The sequence below is a fragment of the Raphanus sativus genome, chromosome 7 (assembly GCF_000801105.2).
Source record: "Raphanus sativus cultivar WK10039 chromosome 7, ASM80110v3, whole genome shotgun sequence".
Taxonomy (NCBI): domain Eukaryota; kingdom Viridiplantae; phylum Streptophyta; class Magnoliopsida; order Brassicales; family Brassicaceae; genus Raphanus; species Raphanus sativus.
In genome coordinates this window covers 11061894-11083785 of record NC_079517.1, presented here as the reverse complement: position 1 = coordinate 11083785, position 21892 = coordinate 11061894, and the positions used below count along the sequence as shown (strand labels likewise).

General features: G+C 27.3%; 3 protein-coding genes and 1 non-coding gene across 4 annotated transcripts; 1 reads left to right on the top strand and 3 right to left on the bottom strand.

The window, feature by feature from the left end:
* The first annotated feature begins 11550 nt into the window (after window positions 1–11550).
* On the top strand, window positions 11551–12418 carry LOC108816063 (uncharacterized). Its single transcript, XM_018588633.2, has one exon. The coding sequence runs from the start codon at window positions 11649–11651 to the stop codon at window positions 12189–12191; it is 543 nt and encodes a 180-aa protein (XP_018444135.1). The 5' UTR covers window positions 11551–11648; the 3' UTR covers window positions 12192–12418.
* A 4873-nt stretch (window positions 12419–17291) lies between these two features.
* On the bottom strand, window positions 17292–19099 carry LOC108814198 (uncharacterized). The gene is made up of 5 exons (XM_018586713.2): window positions 18934–19099; window positions 18278–18352; window positions 17843–17931; window positions 17677–17774; window positions 17292–17572 (listed from the first exon to the last, which is right to left on the bottom strand). Exons 2-5 carry the CDS (start codon window positions 18285–18287, stop codon window positions 17485–17487), a joined length of 285 nt encoding a protein of 94 aa, XP_018442215.1. The 5' UTR covers window positions 18288–18352; window positions 18934–19099; the 3' UTR covers window positions 17292–17484.
* Window positions 19100–19238: 139 nt separating this feature from the next.
* Window positions 19239–20616, bottom strand: LOC108814264 (60S ribosomal protein L10-3). The gene is made up of 4 exons (XM_018586799.2): window positions 20471–20616; window positions 19701–20202; window positions 19535–19616; window positions 19239–19470 (listed from the first exon to the last, which is right to left on the bottom strand). The coding sequence occupies exons 1-4, from the start codon at window positions 20478–20480 to the stop codon at window positions 19399–19401; spliced, it is 666 nt and encodes a 221-aa protein (XP_018442301.1). The 5' UTR covers window positions 20481–20616; the 3' UTR covers window positions 19239–19398.
* A 404-nt stretch (window positions 20617–21020) lies between these two features.
* On the bottom strand, window positions 21021–21123 carry LOC130498277 (U6 spliceosomal RNA). Its single transcript, XR_008937192.1, has one exon. It is a non-coding gene; the product is annotated as a U6 spliceosomal RNA (small nuclear RNA).
* Between the last annotated feature and the right edge of the window lie 769 nt (window positions 21124–21892).

Genomic DNA, 21892 nt, shown 5'->3' with positions numbered 1-21892 from the left:
ATTTAAGAAAATTAGGCAGATTTTTTAATTTATAATTTTGTATTTTTCTTAATTTAGCATGTGATTTGAAAAGTATGATATTAGATGATCAATTTACATTTTTGAAACTAATTTTCTGTAAATCATTTGATCAAAAATATAATCATTATAAATATGTTTTCTTAAAAAAATATCTAAACTATTTTATATTTTGAATTATATATACACCTATATATTTTGAAAATTTATAGATATTCGCTTTTTTATTTATGTTTTAGGGAAATATAAAGTAAGAAAAATAAATTCGTTTTTGGATATACAAAATCTATATATTTTATAGCCAGTTTACAAAAAGAAAAATCTATGTATTTTATAGATATTTCCTTTTTATTATATATGGTTTATAAAATAAATAAAATATAACTAAATACATAATTAAAATTTATTAATAAAAAGGAAATTAAACAATTTTTAATAATGGTAATTGATATAATGAAAATTAATTCATTAAGGATACTCGTGTAATTGAATTTTATGAGAATCAACGTGAACCCGAAACATAAAAAACTGAATTCTCAAATAATTTTATAGAGATTTCTATTTTAATGAACACTAGATCATGACCCGCCCGGTCGGGCGGGTTTTCATATTTTTTGGAAGCATGAGATATGTTTTTTTATTGTTATGATTTTTTTTTATTTTTTTTTGTACATTATAAAGTTAATTATTTAAAAAACAATTATTACATATTTACTCGGTGAATTTTATTATATTCTGATGTCTAATATATTACATGTGTCTGATATATAAACAAAAAGTGTTTAGTTTCGTCATTTTTATTATTATTATTTTTTTGGAAGTGATCGTGGGTGTGTAAAGATGATGTAGAAGATCAGTATTTATAGTTTAATTTTAGGGTAACAATAATGTACACCGATATATATACTAAATCAATTAAGTAATTTATAATAAATACCAAATCACAGTATATGGTTACCGAAATATTATGTATAATTGTAATGACTTGGTGAATGTATTTTTCCATAAAATATTTTCTTTGAAAGTAAATTTCGAGATATCTATATCTGTTATGTAAATAATCATATGCATCGAATATATACTACACAAATATTCTCTAAGGCAATTTCCTAATATATCTTATTAGCAAAATCACCCATAATTGTAAATATAGAATTATGGGTCATTTTGTTAATCTATTAAACATGTTTTATAAATAAATTTAATATTTTTAGTGTTATATATTTTTAGTTTTATAATAGTTATATTTATATTTATATGTCTAGTTAACATTATTATTCAGACCCGTGCATATACACATAATTTCAATTTTATTAAGATATTAAACTAATATAAAATAATTAGTCAAACATTTGTTAAAATTTTGGTATTTTATATATTTATGTAGACAAAAATGTATAATGAACATTTACAGTAGACTAATATAATAAAATTTGGTTTTATTTTATTTTGTTTTTTATAATAAAATTCTAATTAAAATTATTTTATAATAAAATTATAATCATATGACTATTTTATAGTAGATAAAAATGATACATCTTTTTTAATAGAGAAGATATATTCTCAAAGAAATGTTTATATGTATTCTTAAGGTTTGGTGGTATTAAATTCAATTTTAATAATATTACACATTACGTAATATAGAGGTAAATAGAATATGTACATATATTTGTACATAATATGTTATGTTGAACCCGAGGACAATTTTAAACAATAATCGTATGCAACTATGCACTAACTTAAATAAAGAAAAGATGGAGTTGCCAATCGTATGATTATGAACATGAATATATTTCAAATCTTTTAATTAGCGTTGGACCATTTATTTCCTAAACCAACAAAATAAAAAAAAGAGTCTCAGTCTATTAATGAATTCATGTGGATATCATATACCTATACAAGAGAGTGTGCATTTAATTTAAAATTTTACAAAATAATAGTTAGGTCCATTACAATGTTTCTGTTTTAATAAGATAGATATGGAAGAAAACATAAAACTCTGTTAGAGATGTTTCTTATCTAGTACTGCATTTCTTTTTAAAATCATCAAATAGATTTTTATATATCGCTTTTAGTGCTGATACAAAACTAGCTCGTTATTTTAATTTAAGATATTGACTGTTTTTTGTTAATACTGAAACTTTTAAATTTTAGATTCATAATCTTTCATAAATTTGGAACTAGTGTTTAAATATTTGGATCTTAAAATAACTTTACAAAAGCTGAACAACACCTAAATCTGAAGAAATCAAACTAAAAGATTCGAAAAAATGGTATCAACCCAAACCTACATTGATAAAATACCAGAATAGATATGAAAAATCTAAACTGAATCAGACTCCAATTTTAGTAATTTAGATACCTAAAACTTTTGAATAAAAAGTTTAATTATTTTGTTGTAGTATCAAAACATCTTATAATATTTAGAACTAACCAAAATAAATCAAAATGTTCATCAACAACTTCAACCAAAAATAAATATATGAGAATAGTCAAAAAAAATACTCAAAACACTAAAACTATCTACATGTTCTCCATGTAAATGTTCAAACCAAATTAACTTTTATAGTATTTTAGGTATTATACCATATATGTAGCACAAATAAAAGGTACTATACCATATATTATTTAAATTCATATGTTACATATTATTTTATTTTTAAGTTTTCTTATAAAATTTCAATTGGGTATTCGAATCCAAAGAATATCGCAAAGATTCAAACTTAACGTGAACCAATTTCTTTTCTAATCATCAACCAAAAATTATAAATACATATATGAGATTTGATAATCTATTCCCAAAAATCTTAAAATTAAATTGAATCAAAGCCGAACTAATACCACTCCTACACCTAACGTACGTACTAAAAATACTTCGAACATGAAACAGAAATCAATTTTCTCAAGTTACGGAGTTACCAACACTTGCTAACATACAGAGTGCACTTCTGATTTTAGTTTTGGATTAATCCCTATAAATACGTCAAAATAACTATATTTTAATTTGTATATATTTATTATCTATTCAACAGTTTTATACATCAAAAGCAATAAATAATATGGAAATTTCTTTAATCAAAAAGATACAGAATAATATTAACAAGGCTGTGAATTCGTCGGCATAAGTATCATAATAATGTCACATGGATATATCTTGCTATTCATTTAAAATATTCCTTCGTATTATCGAGATAAGAAACGGTATAATATTATCAAGGAGCACATGTCCATGTCCATGTCCATTCGTCTCACAAACCGATAAGCTACGAGATACGTATACAGTTACACAACACGTATACGGCAATATACACACATGCATGTGTACATGACGTGTGTGTACGTCTACGAAATGACTAGAGAACTCTAAGAGCACAATTATCCCACAAACCCCAAATGGATTTTTAATTTCTTTTTCTTTTTTATTTTTCGGTTAAAAAAAAATTGTACGTAAAACCTGCAAATAGTGCTGAAAATCTACTGAAATTGTTTTTTCTCCTGCGCCTTTTTTGCTCGGTTTCTCTACTTTTCTAGACCTTACATGCTAAAATCCTTTTATAGAAACCGCGATAATTCTGCCCTAAATATTCTGACCGCAGATCTTCCAATAAATAGAATAAGATCTTCTTTAACCAAGTTTATTTAACCATATACTGTATATATTAATAAGTTGAAAATGTTTAAATTTTAGTGACTCAAAATTTGTTATGTGATTTATAAAGTGACACCCATAGAAAAATTTAGTGGAAGTCTCTTCATAAAGAAACATTCTTCCTCTTTTCTTGTTTTTATTCTTGTTTTTTGTTTTTATAAAGATTTTTGATTGACCTACTGCGAAATGCTCTAAAGACATCTATAATTCTATTTTATTTTTTACTCTAAAATAAAGTTTAGAATAAAAATGTTCCAATGATACTATATTTTTCACTCTATAACAGAGTGAAAAATAAGTTTATTCCAAATATAGAGTGAATTGTGTTTTTGTTCATCATTCTATTTTCTACTATAAAATAGAGTACCATTGGAATAAACTCCAACTCTATTATATAATATATTTTTTGGATAGAAAATATAGTAAACCTTTGGAGATTGTCTAAAAAACTAAGATAAAAGTGACAAAACACCTGTTATTTTCTTTATTTTGTCAAATTCATAAATTTAATTTCCGTCCGAGCCATTTTAAAACCAAAAAGCTATACAAAATTTTTTTTGCTAAAAAGAAAAATAGAGTTCAATGACAATGGACGATTTGACATATCGAGAGGCATGGCAAGTAACATTGTTCTTTGCTCTTAGATGCCCCATCTTCTCCCCCAAACAACACTTCTTTTGTTTGGACCACTCCTAATTCTGTTTTAGAAAATTTACCTTTTAAGATATTTATTTATTTTTGTTGAAGAACTTTTAAGATAAATACAACCTAAAAAGATATATAAAACTTTTTGTTTACTCTATAGTTTAAAGATATATTTAAAAAAATCTTACAACATTTTTGAAAAGGATATCAAGCTGTGGTTTCTTATGTTTTACTTGGGAAAATGTCTCTGTATAATTACTCGTTTAAAATCACCATCATTACCAACATAGATCTCGATTTTCTTCTACCCCAGTATTAGTTGTTATCTTTCTATTTTCTGGGTAAGAGCATCCTCCAATCCATTGTTATTTTCACTTCTATAATAACATTTAGAGGTGAAATTATTCCAACTCATCTCTATTTCTTCTTCTATAATAGAGATCTCTATTTTTACTCTATATTTTAGAGATTGCTATTTTAGAGGAATACATTGGAGTATATTTCATCCCTATTATAGAGTTCTCCTATTTTAGAGGTGAAAATAGCAAAATACATTGGAGTTGATCTAAGTTGTCTCAACTAGCAAAATGTCTAACAACAATTTTTTTTTTTGGTCAGGTCTAACAACAATTTAACTGCAACCTGTATTTACCAAATCGTCACGCTCATCCTTAACCATCGATTTGTTCCTTAACCGATAAAAAGTGGGTAGGGCCGGTGTCCCGGTAGGCTAATAAAGTAAAGCGAAAAGACAAAAAGAAAAGCAAGAAATGAAGTGTATAAAGAAACCAAACAAAACCCACTTGTGTAACCCTACCTCGATTGACAAAAAAAAAAAGTAACCCTACCTCGAACCATGTAGTACTCAACTATTTATCATCTCACCAGTCACCTCTTCTTTTTTGGCTGTTCTTCTTTTTCTTTTTGTTTTTGTCTTCTATCTGTATTTTTTTTGTTAATTTATAAAATACTAGGCATCTTCAATTATTGACTCGTTTTTAACTTCAAAACTTCATTTTGTACGAGAAAAATGAACAATATTTTTTTATTTAAGAAATATTCCAAGTATATTTCATCTTTACTTTATCACTAATTACTCATACAACTTTATATTTTTTCACATTTCCTAATTTTACATAACTATTTCATTTTAACAATAATTTAACATAATTATTATTTTACATAAAATTAAACATTATCATATAATAAATTTATTATGTAACCTGAATAAACAAACACAAAATACCATAATTGGTAAGAAACATCATATATATATAATTTTTCCATAAGTGATTAACAAAAGTGTTTGAAAATAAAAAAAAGAGCTTGCTTTTTAATCGATTTATAAAAAAAATAAAATGAATATTCATATTCTATTTGATATAAACATCTGATTAGATGAAAATAACACTCAAAATTTAAATTAAATAGATAATAATGTAATTTATTTTGGTAAAAGATAAAACATAGTTAGAACATTTCAAAAAAATATTCTATAATTTTAATATAAAGTTTTCTAATCTTCAAAAAAAATCAAATTTGAAGTTGAGCATCCGGAAAAATAATTTTGAAACTTTAAATATGAATTTTTACATATTTCAAAACAACTTCAAAATTTTAAAATTCAAAATTTTATACAGTGAAACTTCATATATAAAGTTCTACTATATAAAATTTTATATTTGAAGTTCTACTATATAAAAACTTCATATTTGAAGTTCCTTAATTTAAGTCCTTACAATTATCTATCTTTCAAATAATTTTATCAACTTTTATAGTTATCATTTTAACCTTTATAAGAAATTTAATCTAGTACAAAATACAAATATATTAACAGTAAAACGAAATATTATACAAAATAATATTACAGTATAAATTTTATACAAATTCTAAAGCAAAAATATAAAAATAGGAAATTATATCAAAACAAAATTATTACATCAACTAATGAAAATTAAGATTTTGAAAAATTAGTTTATAATCTACAAATAAAAATAAAAAGACGCAGTAATTATTTTGAAATGTGTGTGTTATCTTACTAATTAATAGTGTGCGCAATATTTTTTTATATATATTATTGTTATTGATTTTTGTTGATTTTATTAATAAAGAAGGACCCAGAGTAAAATATAAAACTTTTAAAGTTTTGTTTGAAGTTGTTATTTTAGAGATGAATACCTTCAAATTTCAAATATGAAGTCTCGCAATCTTCAAAAATAATATTGTTTTCTCGGAGATGCTCAGTAATATATGAATAAAATATGAAGTTGTTATTTTAGAGATGAATATCTAAACTCCAATCATTAAACCTAAATGTGAATATAAACTATAATATATATTTATAATGTTTTAGATAAATTTGAAATCTGAAAATAAAATAGAATATTTTGTATTATTATAATATACTATATAAATATGAAAGTAGAATACACTTGTTTTTGATTCATTTGTATTCCAAAGGCTATGAAATGCATAATCGGAAGTTTGAGGTCAAACTCAAAGGATATTTCTGTAGAATCAAAAGTTTAGGGTATAAAGCGAAAATAACTTTAATTTGGAGGACCATATGTGTAAAAATGCATAAATTAGCGATTGGTGTCACGAACTTCTCGATCTGAAGAGAGTCACCATCGATTCCGACGACGAAGGAGCTAGGGAGTACGTTAAAGCTTCCCATTGGACTGGATTCACTGCGGAAAAGAAGACTTGTCGAGAAAGAAGAACGCGGTGGTGGATGGAGCTAGCCATGGCTGAAGATTCCAGTGGAGAGCTCGTCGACTTGGAGCAGTCCTAGCATCCATTGTACGTGACTGTTAATCACCCACCGTGAACTGAGATCGTGGCTAGTGAACTTTAATAGACCATAGATGAATTAAAATTGAGAAGTTTAGTTTATTTTTTTTAAAAGGTAATTGATAACGAAAAGAGATTAATAAAAGAGAATAAAGACCACAAATAATAATATGATTTTGTTTTGGTTAGAAAACCTAACAAGAATTGATCAAATAGTTAGAAAAAAGTGTATGGGCAAAAGAAAGTAACTCATAATGTTATTGATAAGTGTAAATATGAATTTTGGTGTAATTCTTTCTATGTTTTATGCCACATTCGTTAAAAATGTATAATGTTATTCATAAGTGTAAATATGACTCTTGGTGTAATTATTTCTATATTTTATGTCACATTCGTTAAAAATAAATAATGTTATTCGTAAGTGTAAATATGACTCTTGGTGTAATTCTTTCTATATTTTATGCACATTCGTTAAAAATACTACCTCCATTATCGAAAATAAGATTTTCTATATTTTTAAAGTATTTTTATACACTTTTGAGAAACACTAATGGTGAATATTTGTATTGATTAAATTTTATTGGTAGATAGTTATTAGAAAGTGTATGAAAAAAATAAATAGTCAATTAAATTGTAAACATTTATTATATTCTTAATAAACGTGAAAACTCTAGAAAATCTTATTCTTTAGAACGGATGGAGTATATTTTATACCACTTCAATTACATATTACCGTCCATGCTGAACAGTTTTTTTATCACCAGTACTTTCTATCTATTTAAGAGCTTTTATTATATTTTTCGGAACTATCTACTTCATGATTTATCCCCCGAAGGTTTATAAGTATATATTTTCTTCTTTCGAAATAATCATATTCGCGAGGGTATTCAATTTCAAATTTTATTTTTTGTTTGTATGTTGCATTAAAATAGTTTTTATTTGTACTTTATATCTGTAAATGTAATCGTATTTCATTAAGTAATTTTGTATATTTGCGTTTTAACGTAAAATGTATCACCGATACTGGTTTCATATAAACAAATACAACATTTATATAATTATATGTATGTGTAAGAAATATAGATTTTTTTTTGAATTATAATATAAGAAAAATAGACAACTATAATTAGTATGCTATTAAAATAATACAGGTTATATAAAAATTTGTAAAAAAAAGATGATTGTTAAAATTTTAATAAATTTGTGACATATAAAATTAATATTAAAATTTGTGAGAAAATAAAATGAAAATATAAATTTAATTTTACTGCTAATATATTTGGGCTTAATTTTTCTACATTTAATTTAATAATTTTGGTAATATTAATATGTCAAAAGGCCTATTAAATTTTATTTTTTATTGATGCTATTATATAAAAAATCTTTCCAAAATTTTCAGTTTCTAATAAATAATGTATTATTTTAGTAAAAAAATAAATTTCATATAATTTTCCAAACTCAAAAATAATTGTTTAATTTTTCAAATTTCTTTTGAAAAAAAAAAATTAAACTCAAATGATAATGTTCCAAATTATAAAAAAACATAAATCATAGATGCTAAAGAAATTTTTGATATACAACACTAGAAAAAATATGTTGTCAAAATAAAGGTTGTATAATATTTCAAAAATTTAAGCTATTAACAAAAAAAACTTAATACTGTAACATCCACAAATATCATATATCGATAAAAATACTAAAATAATATGATAAAACTCTATGTATAAAATATACTAAAGTAATAGGGTAAAATTAGTTAAAATCAAAATATAGATACTAAAGTATATTTTTAACACAATATGGAAATATAAATTATATTAAACTAATATCATTTCTATTGTATCACTAAAAAAAGTTTACAATGCATTGTATGTAAACAAAAATCATATTATAAATTATTGTACCGAACTCAAAAATTTATTAGTATATAATAAAAATTAATTAAAAAATTGTCTAAAATCATTATATATTCATTATGTCAAATAAGAAATCTAACCAATAAAATTATAAAGTTATACAATATATAACACCAAAATATAAATTATATATTTAAAAAAGTTTGCGATAATTTCAAAGTTATACATCTATAAAATAAAAAAGTACACGTAGGAACATACAGAGCAAAGTCTAGTTTCATCTATTGTAGATTGATGAGCAAGGTAAGAAAAAAATAATGCTTCTTCGATGAATAAGATGATTCAGTTTCTATATATATCTTGTAGTGTTATTAAATATTTCTCATCGATTGTATGGATAGATTTAGGAAGATATTACGGTTTGAATTTGAATTCGCTTATATTGTTTATTTAAAAATCTAGTAAAATAAAATTGGGGGAAATAATAACTAAACAAATTGTACGGATAGATTGAGGAAGATAATTAGTTTTTCTATAATAGAGATTTTAAGTACTACATGAGTTTGGATCGAAAAATTAATTAGATAATAAATAAATTTTCATTCAATAACTTATATATTAAATGAATATAAACATAAAAGTAGACCAGATGCATTTAGACCATCACCATGCATTAAAACATTTCTTGACCAGGTGGCCAGGTGACCAGATGATAAAAGTAATTGCAGACCATCCATTTAAATTTTTATCTCGGCTTGTGCGAAATATGAAAAAGCAAACACATGTCTCTCTCCTGACACGCACGAACCAACTAATTGTTTCTTTCTTTTTTGACACACAACTAACTAGTATTTCTTAATAATTTGTTTTAACATTAACTAGATTTTGATCCGTCCTTAACAGGGCAGTTATATTTTTTGTTGGAAAAATTGTTTTACGTAATAAATTATGATTTTTGATAAAATATATTTTAGTTTTTATATAATTTATTTTAAATTTACTTATATGACCTATTTTATTATTTTAAATATGACTAAATTCTTGATGACTCTAAATAATTAGAACCTGTAATATGATTTTATTTATTTAACCCGAAGTTAACTTATTGTATACTGATTTTTTAATTTATATAAAATATTTTATATCTTCAACACGTATTGAAAAATTCATTTTTTGCGTTTCAAAACATTTTCTATAATTTTATTAAATTTAGTTTATGTGATTTAGTTTTTATTTTAAACGAAACTATTTTTAAGGAGTTGAGATAATTCAGACCCGTATTATGATTTTCAACTTGGTTTTATTTTGAGATTTCATTTAATAAATGGTTGAAAATAATTAATAAAGTGAAAAAAAATTTGGAAAGATATGGTGCAAACATTTAGGAAACAAAATTTTCAAAAAGCTAAGAACTGAATTATATTAAATACTCTTTAATGTAATTGCAAAATAATGACTTTTGATTGATTGCAAATAATACTGGGAAAAAAATACATGCAATTTTGCAATTATTTAAAAATTTCAGGGGCAGATTCATAAACAGTCATCTGTTTTAATAATATAGATCACATGAATTTAATGAAATTGTATTTAAATCATCATAATATCAGCATCAATTATTTTCAAAATTTTGTATAATACACAATCTAAAATTGTGTAAAGATTTAAGATTTCATAATAAAAAGATATCAATAGAGTATAAAATATCGGGTATGTGATTTTTTATAGGGTTTGGTTTTGTATTGATAATTCAACAAATGTGATGAAAAACACAATCTCAGTTCTTATATTAAGTTTTTAATATGAATTGAATAAGGCAATGTATAAATGAATGTATACAGATGTTTTGATATATTAAACTGGGGACTATTGGAGGAGGATGAAATATTAGATTGCTTTACACATAACTCCTCTGGAAATCTCTTGTTTGATCAAAAAGTTTTGATATATTAAAGAGGACATTGATGCATTTATGTAATTAACTTAATGTTCTAATGGAGGAGCATGAGACAGATATGGTGGACACATGACCCTTTTATTGGAACATTGGATTTCGTTTGATATAATGCGTATGGAATATTAATTGCATCGGTTTGATAAAAGTCACAATATGATAAAATTCATTTGATCTCGTGAGATAAAATGTTCGTTTGATCAAAATGATTACTAAAAGATTGGTTTGATAAAAGTCATTTATTAAAATTTGGTTGATATAAACCGGTAGATATTGAAGAATATGAACCCCGTGGATTTGATATAATAAGATACTATAAGTTATGAACTTTGGTCGTATATGGTAGGATTTATTTTAAAATGAAAGGGTGTATAACAACTTGCATAAGTAGATTTTTTCAGAATGATTTCCTTTTAATAGTATAGATTCACGTCATTGCTTTGTTAGTTTTTTTCTTAATTTTTTTAAAAATTATACTAGATATTGATCCGTGCGACCACACAAGTATTATTTTCACTTTTAGTTTTTATTTATTTATACTATAATATTTGATCGTTTTTGATTTGTTAGTTCGTTAAATAAAAACCCCCTTTTGACCACACCCTTTCTCTATATAAACATTTTTAGTCTCCTCCTCTCTCTCATCATCCCACACGATATTCTCTCCCTCTCTTACAATTTTAAAAGCTAAAGAAACCTATCTACATCGTAATCTCTCTCTTCTTCTCAAACAATGGCAGAAACAGCAGCATCATCGCCATTAAAACGCCAAAGAGAAGAGCATGAACAAGAAACCATGCTCCAAGAAGATACAAAAAGACAAAAGGCTTCTTCATCTTCTACCTTGTACAATCAAGTACAATGTCTCTTATATGATGAGGAAGCAAAAAATGAAGCAGAACATGATTTAGTTTCTCTAATCACCTCACTTCAGCAAAAGATCTCTACGGAAGAGGAAAACGCTGCCGTTTCTGCGAATCCTGCTCTCTCTTCTTCCTCTTGTTCATCCTCCTCGTCTTCGTGTGTTTCAAAGGAAGAGGAGTACGAAAGCGACAAGGAGAAAGTGATGAAGCATCTTCTTGAAGCTTCGGACGACGAACTAGGGATACCTAACACTTACTTTGGCGGGAGTAATTATGAGATGATTAACAATGCAACTAATCAAGATTACATTAATGAGTTTAGTTTAATAGATGGCTTTGGTAATGGGCTTTGGGAGCTTGAAGATGAAGCCGCTAACTATTACACGTTACTGCAGTCAGAACTGTTTATGTAGAAGATGATAAAACAGAGAAACAAACAAGAGGAAGGTAGAAATGAAAAAGTAAAGACCAAATATGATGAAGAAAAAAATGAATATTTTCTCTTTCAAGTGGTTTGATAGGTGCACTCTTTTATTTGTTTTAGCTGCTATATTTATATTTCTTTCTTAATTAGTTTATTAAATTTCTAGTGGGACTAATGAAAATGATACTATTTTGTTGGTTTGTCTTTAAAATTGTTTGTTAAGTTATAAAAGACATAGACCTACTATCAAAGAACTAGAGAACTGAACAAGCCAAGATCATCTTCAATTCACCTCTATTTTTGTCTCTATAATAACATTTATTGTCAAAACCACTTTAACCCATTTCTATTTTTACTTCTAAAATAGAGATTGCTATTTTTCTCTATTTATAGAGAAAGAAATAATATTTTTCTATATTTTACTCTATATTTTAGAGATTTCTATTATAGAAAAATATATTAAAGTAAAATTCATCTTTATTATAGAATTTCTTTATTGCTAAAAATAGAAAAATACATTAGTGATGATTTAAGAAATGCAAATCTAATTCAAGTGGCTTTACGGGTCCCATTATGGACAATTGTGCTGTCGGAAACAGATTTAAAGTTTTAAAATTCTATTGGCTTATTGACATAAGCAAATTAAAAAATAGGAAAAATCGTTTTTTAAACCCTTAGAATGTCACATTCTAACACTTTAAACACTAAAGGGGGGTTATTGGTTTAAGAATTCTAAAGGAGTTTTAAAATTTTGAGAATCCACTATTATTGGTTTATAGATTTTAAAGGTCTTACTAAAATCCATTGTTATTGGTTTGATGACTTCTAAATTCCACTCAAATCCTTTGTTATTCATAAAATTTAGTTATTATGGATTTTACTATTCCATTAAATTCTATTGTTATTGGAAGGTGGATTCCTTATATTTTTACTCATGAGACTAGACTTTGAAAATATCACCTATACTCATAAGATTTCTGAAATCTGTGAAGTAAGAAAAGCATACACATATTGAATATTTATCTACGTAAACACACTACATCAAACTCAATAATGGTGAAGCAACCAAACTCACATGATCTGTAATTCATTATATTTTTTTATAGTTTCATATTTGACAAAACAACTGTTTGATTTAATAATGGTGAAGAAATATAACTCATACGATAACTAGAATAGTGTTTCGAAAAAATCACAAAAGTCAAAGAAAATAAGACTGATTATTATCACAAGAAAACCAATAAGAAGAGGAACTCACCAAACATAAGGAAAATGAGAAATGTGTATCATTGTATCAATTGATGTTTATATATATACGGTTTTTTCGAGATTTTATTTTTGGAAAAGTTCTAGAGAGATTGTATATATTGCCTTATAACTAGAAATATTTTGAAAAAATATATTATGCAAATCCATGATAATTAATAAAATCTGTTGAAATCAATACAAAGTATTTGATAGAAATTTATTAACTCTACTTAACTTCTAAAAATCTGTCAACTTTTAAAATCACTAAACTCCTTCCAAATTCTGATTCCAATAACCTCCTCTAAAGTTTTTTCACTAGCACTTTAAACCTTGAAATTGTCACTTTTAACATAGCAAACTTCCAACGAAGTTACTTGTTCTTCAAGATAACTAGGTGACTGGTACTGTTCATTTGAAGGTGATGAGGTGTCAGTTTTTTTTAATTAATAATAATAAAATAAATAAAAAATTCAAAAAAAATCGAAAAAAAAAATCACAAAAAATTAGAAAATTAGAAAAATCCAAAATTTAAAAAAATCGAAAAATTAAATTTCAAAATTAAAAATTAAAAATAAAAAATAAATTTTTTTTTTGAAAAATATGTTAATTTTACATAAATTTTTTTTTTATATATTAGGTTTTGGTGTGAGTGGAGTTTCTTAGATAAAAGACATACATTTTAAAAATATAAAAGAAAAATAATAATTATTATTTTATGTAAATTTTACAAAGTTGTTAAGATATCTATTAGTATTATTTATAAAAAAATAGCAAATTTAAGTTTGTTTTAAAAAAAATAATTTATTAGTAAAGTTCTTAAAAACAGTAAATAACTTTAAAATTAAATAAATTACTGTCAAACTTTAGAAAAACTAAAATGAATGTCACTTATCTAAAAAGCTTCACTAACACCAAAACCTAACATATAGAAAATTAAAAATATATATTTATGTAAAATTAACATATTTAAAAGAAATTATTTTATATATATTTTTAATATGAAATTTTAGTTTTATATTTGAAATTTTAGATTTTTTTGAACTTCCAACTATTTGATTTTTTTCCAATTTTCATGTATTTTATTATTTTTATTATTAAAAAACAAAAAAAAAAACTCACATCTCATCACAAAATGAACAGTACCGGTCACTTATTTTGTTTGGAGGTTTGTTATGCTAAAAATATCACTTTCAAAATTTAAAGTGCTAGTGAAAAAACTTCAGTGTTTAAAATGCTATAAAGTGACACTCCCAGGATTTAAAATACGATTTTCCCCTAAAAAATATCACCTTTTTGTTGTTTGTATAATACTTTACACAAAATCTATATTTGAAATCCATATTAAATATAATGAAATTATAGTATACAATTCACGTCTAAACTGTATTCAAAAAAATTCCAAAACAAAATATTTGTATCCATATATACGGCCACGCGTATATATTTAGTCATCATTAATTTTTCCTTTTTTTCCTTAACGAACTCATCATCATTTCTTTGATGTCAAATTTTAATCTCTAATACTAAAAGTTCTACACAAATCAAATATAGTAATAACAGTTCAGATCGAATATAATGAATAGTCGAATAGTTTGCTCACTCCATCTATATGTTCATTATGTAGTCATTTTTCTCTTTCTACCAAATTTGATGTAATTTATCTCAAACAATATATCAAAATTTATATTATATTATATTATATTATCTCATCAAATTTGGTTTAATATGAATAGTGTAACACCACTCCATTCATATTATTATTATTATTATTATTATTATTGTTATTATTATTATTATTATTATTATTATTATTATCTATTTATTAAAATATAGTTCTAAATTTATTTACCATACAAGTTGTCGTTAACTTTTGGACTCTTTCAAGTTTATTAGAAATTTGCTTAGTTTATAAACCACTTAAAGTTTGTTACTATCTATTCTAATTATTATATAACACACTACTATCTATCTTATTAAAAGAGAAGTATCCATTTAAAAATACCCCTTAGTTTTCACTTTTATTTACACTTCATGCCACTATAGTATTAATTAAGCTTCCTATTTTTATGCTTGTCTTTTTCACTTTAGTTAATGTGTTTTCTAAAATTAAATACATAATTAAATAATACTTCCTATTTTAATGTTTTATCTTTTTCACTTATATTAATGTGTTTTCCAAAATTAAATTTGAATTAAATACACTTCATTAACTTCTCTACTAAATCAATGTCAAATTTAAAAAATTACATTTTTATTGGACAAACAATTCATAGAAATTATAATATCAACATCTTTTATTTAACGAATCTGAACAAAAAATATTACCAAATTTGAACCTAAACTAGATAATATCCAAACGGATTTACCATTTTAGTATCTAGAGAACCATAACTAAACCTGATCTGAATGAAATATTTCGGATATTCGAATGTATTTAAATCATATTTATATAGTTCAATATGTTAGCTATTTTTAGAGTTAATATCCAAGATATAAGCTATTTCAAAGTTGTTTAAAATATTTGAAATATAAAAAATAGTAAAAAGTAAACATCTAAAGTAGATAAACAATTATCAAAACACCAAAAATACTTAAAATATATATTTATTCTCCATCCAAATATTCAAGTTAAACATATTTTAAATTTTTAATTTAGGTACTTTGGCTTACATTACTCAAATTACATGTTATATTATTTTTATTCTTAGATTTAGGGATATTTAAAGATATATAAATTTTGAAAATTTAAAAATAGTTAAAACGGGTTATCAAACCCGCAAAGATCTGAATCAAACCGGAACCAAAAATTTATAAATACACGAACAAACTTAGAATCTTTAAACTCGAAAATCTCAAACCCGAATAGATTTTAACCGAATTCGAGTGGATACCCAAATATCCATCCCTAACTTAGTTAATATAAAACGATCAAATATTATAAATATACTATTTTGTATAAATAAATCAAAACTAAAAGTGAAACCCGTGCAGTCGCACGGATCAAGATCTAGTTACAAATTAAACCAGTCAATTTCAATTAAACCAATATCTAATCTATTATAAGTAAACCAATATATTGACATGAATTAATTTAAATCTAGACCGACTGTTATATTCAATAGATTATCTATACAATAACTTTCATTGGACCTCTTATCGTATAAATGATATTTGGTGCCTTTTATACTATTTACTTCTAGTTTGGTTAATTTTGATCTCTTGAAAACATTACCATCGTACGAAGGACATTAATATTTTTATACACTTTGCATCTATAATTAGATTATCAATGAAATAAAATTTAAAGACAATATAAGAACATAGATGAGTTTTTTCCGGTGATGGTGAGAACCACAGCACACGAGAAAAGTAAATAAAATTAATAGATGGTAACGGCTCAATATCAAAATATAAAGAGATAGCACAAAACATTTTACAAAATAATGTTCAAATATTAGGACAAAAATTATATTATTTTACCCTGAACTATTTATCTTAGAATAAAAAAATGCCTAAATGTGAAATTCCATATGCTTTATATAAGAGGCTCAATCCATTCACTAATAAATATTATTATACACACAGCAACTCACTATTAAGAAAAACACATAATATATTAACATATTACCTATTACTTACTACATAACATGATAAAAATACAAAATAATGCTCTTAACAAATAAAAACAACCACATAATTAGTTAATAACATCATTTCAGAAAATCACAACTAACAACAAAAAAATAATAGTATATAACTAGTAATAACATCATCCAAAAAATCATAATTAACAACAGTTCCGTGTGAAGCGCGGTCACGTCCTTAGTGTAACCCCTCTAACGAGAAAAATAGATATGTATTTCTGTAAGATAATTATGTTAAAACGTTTACAGATTTGTAGAGGTCATGTTTATCAGGTCCAAAAACGAGCATTCTTAAGCCTAAAAAGTCTACAGACACAGAACGATGTACGTACACTCCTCTTGCTTCTTTGCACACAAAGAAAAAGTTTTGTCCACCTTCAATGTTGGACACTACTCATTATTTTTATCTCCAGTGGAATCCAGTTCTTTAACCGCACTGAATCCAAGTTCAGACATATCCTGCTTCGCCATCAAGTTCCTGCATACATCCAACGTTCCTCGATAAAAAATTTCTATAACCTTAAACCCTTATCCCAAGACTTGGAGAAAACTATGATGAGAGAGTAGTAAAATGGGACTCACTTGGCCATTCGACACTGGAGATATTTCTTTGAGAGATGCCTACACTGCTCAGATTTGTTGGCTGAAGATTTGAGACAGCCAAGATACTCTTTCTTCTCCTGAAAGACAAGGGTTCCAGGCAAGTGAAGTAACTGAAAGATAACCAAACGTCTAACACCTAGTGTACCGTATCACATTCGTGTAAGTGATCCAAAGGGAAGATGCCCTTTTCTGGTGGGAAAGGTCTCAATCCTCTGTTTCCTCCAAATGCACCACCTTACACACACAAGAAAACATGTTTTCTGAAACTTGAACATGTCCATATGGGAACAACAGTGAACAAGCTACTATATATTATATATCCAAGAGAAGATTATAACTATTTTTTGTGAACACTTAAGCCATCAATAAATGGGTTTTTACTAAAAAAAGGCATTTCAAGTATGAGCAAACTCAACACACACAATATAGAACCGTGGATTATCTTAAAGACTAATCAAATACATACAATGTAGTGTTGACATTTACGTTAAACCAGAACTGTGTCCCATTTAAAACGGACATAACCTCATATTCCAGAGAAATTGAAGTAAGTAAAAATAGAAAGGAAGAAGAAGCGCACCTGTACTCATTGATACTTGAGATTAGCCTCTACGCCGGTCTTGTTCTTCAACTCAGCGTTATGTGAGGTTTGACGCTGAAATGTGAAGAGAAGGAGGGTCAATATCATCAAAAGTTGATTTCTCGGTTGCGTTACTTGGGCCAATCGTGGAACACAGTTACTTTCAATCCAAGTTATAAACTATATTCAGGTTTCATTGACAAACCAGCCAATAATGCGTCTACCTATTTATTATATTGATCTAAACACCATCTGAACACTTCCACGGAGTAGCATTAAAAATGAAACTCGACTTTTCCAAAGATTATATATCCTTTGGTTGGCGATGATTGATAAGCATTCTTAAAAATATCATTTATTTAACAGATAACCAACATCCAATTAGCTCATCATCTCAATTATGTCGTGCAATTACTTAGTAGTGTCTTCAATCAGACGTTTTTTCCAACACGTAATCTACGTAACATATGAGAAACAAGAACACGAGCAAAAGGTCGAGTAACAACAAACACAACTACTTCAAATCCTTCGGTCAGACATTTTGTCGAACAACTATTCTACATTACATGTTTGGTATAATTCAATTGAAACCAAAAACTAATTACCATAATATTCTAAACAAAAACTATAATACAAATCTAAGAAGAGAGACATACTGATTATAGTTGCTCTCTGAAAAGGTTGCCTGTGAGGGAGAAAGCGATGGACATGTCAGATTGAGAAGATATACCAGAAGACCCATTCGTTATAGTGCATAAGATCATGCCCATTAACACTAAACCCATTAGGGCTATGTGTTGTAGGCTTGTAGCTTATGACTGCAATGTAATTTGGATTACTCAAAATGACTTCTACCACTAATTGAGATTTCAAAATGTTTATTTTAATTCGTTTCATATGCATTCAATATAAATACTTAGAACAAAACGTTTTATATAACGGTGATGAAACGAGTAGAGGATGAGATATTAAAATATAGAAACTGAACTTAAAACATTTGTCCAAACAAAACGTAATCATACGATGAACCACCATGTATTCAACTGATACAACAAAAACGAAACAAAAAACAGCAGAAACTAGATTCTCAGTTCGACGACAACCACAAATCATCTCCATCCTTAATCGCTGGTGGCTGATATGAAGGCACTTCCAGGCTGACGGTTAGCCAAGGGACCATGGTTCGACAGAAACTACAACACAAAAACGCAAAATTAAATCAAAATCAATTCAAACAGTGAAGATATCAGACAAAACCTTAGCGTTGACACCATCAGGAACAATCCTCTTAGACTGTCTCATCCTCGTGTAATCAGCACGGTTGAACTTAGTGAACCCCCTGAAACATAACACAACACTTCAGTTCATTTCGTCTCAAAATCACAAAAATTAAAAATGACGATTAATTAAATAAAACACATACCACTTCCTGCTAACAATGATCTTCTGACGCCCAGGGAACTTAAACTTAGCCCTCCTCAACGCCTCCTGAGCATGGGCCCCATGGTTATCCTTACACCTCACAGACAAAAGCACCTGCCCGATCGCAACCCTAGCGCAAGTCCCCAGGGCCTTACCGAACGCTCCCCTCATACCGGTCTGAAGCCTATCGGCTCCGGCGCACGAAAGCATCTTGTTGATCCTCAGGACGTGGAAAGGATGAACCCTAATCCTCAGATGGAACGCGTCTTTCCCGGCGGACTTCACCATGTACTTGTTGCAGGCGATGCGAGCCGCCTCGAGGGCCTCGCTGGAGACGTTCTCCTTCTCCCACGAGACGAGGTGGACGCAGAAAGGGAACTCGTCGACTCCTTTCTTCTTCATCCCGACGTCGTAGATCCGGATCTTCGGGTCGGGTACACCCCGGCAGTAGCGGGATTTCGGGTAGGGTTTCCCCTTGATCTGACGGTAACATCTCGCGGGTCCTACACATTAGATTTTGATTACAATCAATAGCGTCAAATATCTCAAATAGAGCCTAGCGAGCGAGTTCATATGTAGCACGATTATAACATATTGTGTAACGTAGATTATACATAGATTTGATAACAATTAATGGGGACGAATCTCAAACAAAACTAATCAGAGCCTAGCGAGTTCATGTGAGACATATGATTAGAATGTAAGGATCTATATGTACGGAGAAGGAATCGATTCGGATAATTTGGAGGAGGAGAGGAGATAAAGACTTACTTCGTCCCATGGTTGTGGTTGCGTTCGGCGATTGTGGATTGCAAAGCCCTAGAAAATTAGAAATGGGTTGTTTATATAGGAGGAACAGGTAGAAAGCTCTATGTTTAGGATACGTCACTGCTTAGCTAGGCCCATTGGACGTTTTTATGTCCAGGCCTTAATCTTTGACTTGACTTCTCATACCTTTAATGTGTACACACTTAAAAAAAAAAAAATTGTGGTCAGAGAAGAAAAACAAAACAATTATTGTCACATTTTTTCGCATCGTTTCTTCGGTCGATGGAGTGAGCTTTTATAGTATCCTCGGTCCGGTCTAGATTTTTTTGATTGCATGTTTTTTTTTTTTGTAAATTAAAAGGGTTAAAACCGGGTCAATGATGACACAAGCCTAACCTCCGGGTGAAGGTACAGTCTACGGATAGACCATTTCTTGGGTATTCAAATGAGTCGAAAGCAATGGACCCATATCCGTGTGGCCAATGGAAATCGAACCCGGGACCGTATTGAAGCTGAAACTCTCTCAAGTACCACTAGACTAACCCCACTGATTAAAAATTTGGATCATTTCTCGATTTATGCGTGTCATCCTTGCGCAGGGGCCATGCTAATCTTCTCTGTATCGTTCCAATTTTATTGGATGTCCCCGAAGGAACAAAAAAAAAATTGCATGTTTGATTGGATGTCCCCGAAGGGACAGAAATTTGGACCATTTCTCGATTTTTCATTGCATGTTTTCATCTCAATTTAATATTTTCTTTTTTTTTTGTAGATCTAGATCGGTACATCGTTTTGTTGGAGAGAGGTTTGATTGATGGTAGCTTTCTTGGTAGTTCTGATATGGTTGCTTGTTCTGTTTCTTTCTTTATTTCTAGACTTTTTGGTGTTTTTAAACGTTTTTTTTGTCTTTACGGCTTAAAGGATTGTTTTCTATTATGGATTTTGCTTTCACTGATCTGCTTGCATGTTGATGGTTGCTTCTTTTGATGGTTCCACCAAATTTTGAAAGAATGTGCTTATCCTTGATTTTGTTTGCGATGGTTTAGAATCTCCTACTCGTTTTCAAAGATCTGGAGCTTCGATAATATTTTCTTATATTTTAAATCAAAACTTCTGTATAGTTACAAATACAATAAACAAGTTCTGCATGTCTTGAAAAGTATGTCATATTTAACTCATCAAACGTCACTTTTGCTAGTTATATTTTCAGACTAATCAAATTATAACATTTTCTACTTAAAAGTGTTATCAGTTAATAATAGGATGGTATGCAACCAAAAATATATCTTATGATTTCTTTTTAAAGTGACAATGATTTCTTGTATATTTGCGGTAACAAAAAATTTAAACCATCAATCCCAAATTTTTGATGTGATAGTTTCTCAATGCAAATTTCAAAATTAAAATATTTATGTATTTTTATAT